This window comes from Bos grunniens, chromosome 28, assembly GCF_055505025.1.
Source record: "Bos grunniens cultivar Pamir isolate PY7600 chromosome 28, Bosgru_T2T1.0, whole genome shotgun sequence".
NCBI lineage: Eukaryota > Metazoa > Chordata > Mammalia > Artiodactyla > Bovidae > Bos > Bos grunniens.
This window is the reverse complement of record NC_141192.1, coordinates 46,104,185-46,108,073: the sequence shown is the minus strand read 5'-3', so window position 1 is coordinate 46,108,073 and position 3,889 is coordinate 46,104,185. Positions and strand designations below refer to the sequence as shown.

General features: G+C 37.1%; 1 protein-coding gene across 1 annotated transcript; it reads left to right on the top strand.

Moving 5' to 3' along the window:
• The first annotated feature begins 1,417 nt into the window (after positions 1–1,417).
• On the top strand, positions 1,418–2,329 carry LOC147343319 (olfactory receptor 4P4-like). The gene has a single exon (XM_086381465.1). The coding sequence runs from the start codon at positions 1,418–1,420 to the stop codon at positions 2,327–2,329; it is 912 nt and encodes a 303-aa protein (XP_086237591.1).
• Positions 2,330–3,889: the final 1,560 nt, after the last annotated feature.

Below are 3,889 nucleotides of genomic sequence, written 5' to 3'. Positions count from 1 at the left end.
GGGAAGAAACACCTTAACTGAAAGATATGTGAAAAGTTGGACTCAATGTTCTTCCTTCACTCCCAAAATCCTTGGTATCTAAATATGTATTTGGGTGATGGTGGTATGTGTGTGGGCTGGATGCAGGGAAAGAGAGTGTGAGAGAAAACAGGGAGGGACAAAGAAAGGGACAAGGCAGTCTATTTTTTTTTTTGTTTGTTTGTTTAAAGGAAGACCAGAAGAAGAATAAAGCCTTCACTGAGGGATCTTTTTCCATGAGTCTGTATTTTCCAAAGTTCTGATGAACCACTGTAAGTAGTGCATGACTAATTCAAATATTAAGGGATGCTGAGGCTTGTACTGCTGTTTAAAAAAGATGCTAAACTAAGAGCTGCATTTTCTACAACTCATTACAATTAACAGCATTTGATTAAAACAATGATTTTACTGTGGAAAACATTTGGTTTTGGGTAAAAGTTGATTTTTTCAACATACTCACTCTGTTCTCCTTGGTTTACAACATCCAAAAGGTGGCATTTAGTGTTTAACTAAATAAGTCATTCCTTGTGTTGAGTTCGCCCAATGTCAAAAAAAAAAAAAATTACTAGCTCTAAGGAGTATCAACAGAAACCTCTGAAACATACATTTATTGAAATTAAGGTTAAAGTGGATTTTTATGTAACAATAACATTTCTTCCTATATTCAGATGGTTTACATTGTGGTTAACTTCTCTGTTTCCGGTCTCTCCATGTTCTGAATCTTTATCACACATGAGTACAAGGAGAGTCACTGAAAATATTTTAAACTAATACAGGTATGCTCTGCTATGACTAAAAGCATTTTTCAAAATTTTCAAAAGTAATATTTAGTTCCATTGAATATTCATCTGAAATTGGGACTTTGTACATGATTTACATGCACATGGAGAAGTCGAGAGATTTTCTTAAATATGTAAATAGCCATTACATAGATAACTAAAGGCTGGGATGGAGAATGACTTTATATTTTTTATAGAGATGGACAAAAGCTGAAATTTCTGTGATCAGTGAATGTTGTTGCATAGTTCCCAAGAACATGAACTCCGGTATCAGGGTCAGGTTCATCTTAGTTTGATTGCAACTTAATCTCTTAATGATTTGGTGCAAATTCTGAAAACTCTTGTTTTTATTTTACAAGTATAAAATGAGTATCAGAATACCACCTCTTGGTTGGGTTGTTATGTTCCAGACATAATTATTATTTTATTAAATATTGTTCAAAATATGCTGCTCTTAATATCAAATAATAGATTGCTTATAGTAAATTTTCTGTGCCCTACATCTTTGCCCAATGTACAATAATCCAAAACTTTAAATATGCAATTAAAGATGTATTATGTTCTTTATTGTTTTAGATGAACTGAATTTCTGTTGTGTCCTCCAAACTCTACACAACTTCATGGAAACCCAAAACAATGTCACAGAATTTGTTTTCATAGGGTTGTGGGGAAATAAGAAAATAGAGTTACTGTTCTTCTTCTTGTTCCTGCTCTGTTATCTGGCTGTCTTAATGGGGAATTTCATCATCTTTCTCACCATCACCTGCAGCCATCTAATGCAACAACCGATGTACTACTTCCTTTGTCACCTCTCCTTCATGGATTTCAGCTACACCTCCACTGTGATCCCCAGGCTAATCACGGACTTAGCTGCAGCACGAAGAAACATTTCCTATAACAATTGTATGACCCAGATCTTCACTGCCCACTTGCTGGCAGGTGTGGAAATATTCATCTTGGTGTTCATGGCTTTTGATCACTATATCGCCATCGTCAAGCCCCTGAACAGACAGAGTTGTGACATGTTGATGGTCCTGGCCTGGGCTGTAGGTTTTTGGCATTCTATTGCTTTACTTCTCATGGTACTCAAGTTACCTTTCTGTGGTCCTAATCAGATAGATCACTACCTATGTGATGTGAAGCCTCTTTTAAAACTGGTGTGCAAAGATATTCATGTTGTGAGTATCTTAGTGATTGCAAATTCAGGAATGGTGGTGGTTGTCATATTTCTTGTTCTAGTAGCTTCTTACATAGTCATATTATATAACCTTAGAATACATTCTTCTGCAGGGCGAAAAAAATCTCTCTCAACGTGTAGTTCTCATATAACAGTTGTAGTTTTATTCTTTGTGCCCTGTATCTATACTTACATTCTACCTGCAGGGAGCAAGAACAAGGACAAGGACATCTCTGTGTTTTACACTGTAATTGCCCCCATGCTGAACCCTCTCATCTACACCCTGAGAAACATGGAGATGAAAATCGCCATGAGGAAGGTATGGGCTAAAGTGGCACATTCAGGTTTAAAGTAAATAGGGTGATACTCATTATGATTTAGAATTCATGTCTCATCTCTAGGACTTGTGTCCTTTGAGGTATTAGCAGAAAACATATACCATTTCTTTGAGGAATTGAAATAAATGTCTTCAGGCATTCAGTTCAGTCGCTCAGTCATGTCCAACTCTTTGCAACCCCATGGACTGCAGCACACCAGGCTTCCCTGTCCATCACCAGCTCCCGGAGTTTAGTCAAACTCATGTTCATTGAGTCGATGATGCCATCCAACCATCTCATCCTCTGCCGTCTGCTTCTCCTCCTGCCTTCAATCTTTCCCAGCATGAGGGTCTTTTCCAATGAGTCAGTTATTCTCATCAGGTGGCCAAAGTTTTGGAGTTTCAGATTCATCATCAATCCTTCCAATGAATATTCAGGACTTGTTTTCTTTAGGATGGACTGGTTGGAGCTCCTTGATGTCCAAGAGACTCTCAAGAGTCTTCTCCAACACCATAGTTTGAAAGCATGAATTTTTGGCACTCAGATTTCTTTATAGTCCATCTCTCATGCCTGACATTAGGTTAGCCAATGAAGCATGCTACTGTGATTCAGACTACAATATGCACTTTAAAGAACCCAGCTAGTTTCGTGTGTGAGCACTGAAGGAATGCAAGAATTGTCCTTCTAAAACTCATCTCTTATTGTATGACCGACCTGCCCAATAATTCCTGAGGAACCTATTTTCCTTGGAATACAATCTAACCTTCTCACTCATGCATTAGAAAATTAGGTATAACTATCTAATTTTATAAGTCATCACATTGAAAGAAATTATGGAGTTACAAAGAGACTAGGTGGTCAAGGAAACCTGGGTGACTTCTCAATTTTTTTGGTTTTATGCCTTTGTCTTGGAAATTTGTTCTAATTATATTGTTTTTGAAAATGAATACCTATGAAATGAGATAATATTATGCTTCATAAAATGAAATATTAATTGGGCCACCATCTGTTAAATTTTGCTTGGGGTATGGCTACAAGAAACTCATACTAGGTGCTTTGCACCAGATTTGGCAATAATAAACCCATAGTAGATTCTTTCTTGTTTCTTCATCTTTTACCCCTCAGTTCCCTCTCATTAGAAGCTTTTATCCAGCTACACTGGGCCCCTCTACATTCTCTAAACTGACCCTAAAATCTGGCAATCTATGACTGTTTTTCTTCTATTTTCTCTGACTAGGATCCCTCCACTCTTATGTTTTAGGGTCCATGTCATAAATATTATTCACATTTCAGATATTATCTTATTCAGGAATATTTTGCAGATCTATAAATAAACCAATAATGGACAGAAATGGTAGGAATGTAACAGAAACAGAAGATAGTAAGAAAAGGTGGCAAGAACATACAGAAGAACAGTACAAAAAAGTTCTTCATGACCCAGATAATCATGATGGCATGATCATTCACCTAGACCCAGACATCCTGGAATGTGAAGTCAAGTGGGCCTTAGGAAGCATCACTATGAACAAAGCTAGTGGAGGTGATGGAATTCCAGTTGAGCTATTCCAAATCCTGAAAGATGATGCTGTGAAAGTGCT

Excerpts from the sequence above, each read along its gene's own strand:
- LOC147343319 (XM_086381465.1), top strand. The coding sequence starts at position 1,418 with ATGGAAACCCAAAACAATGTCACAGAATTTGTTTTCATAGGGTTGTGG.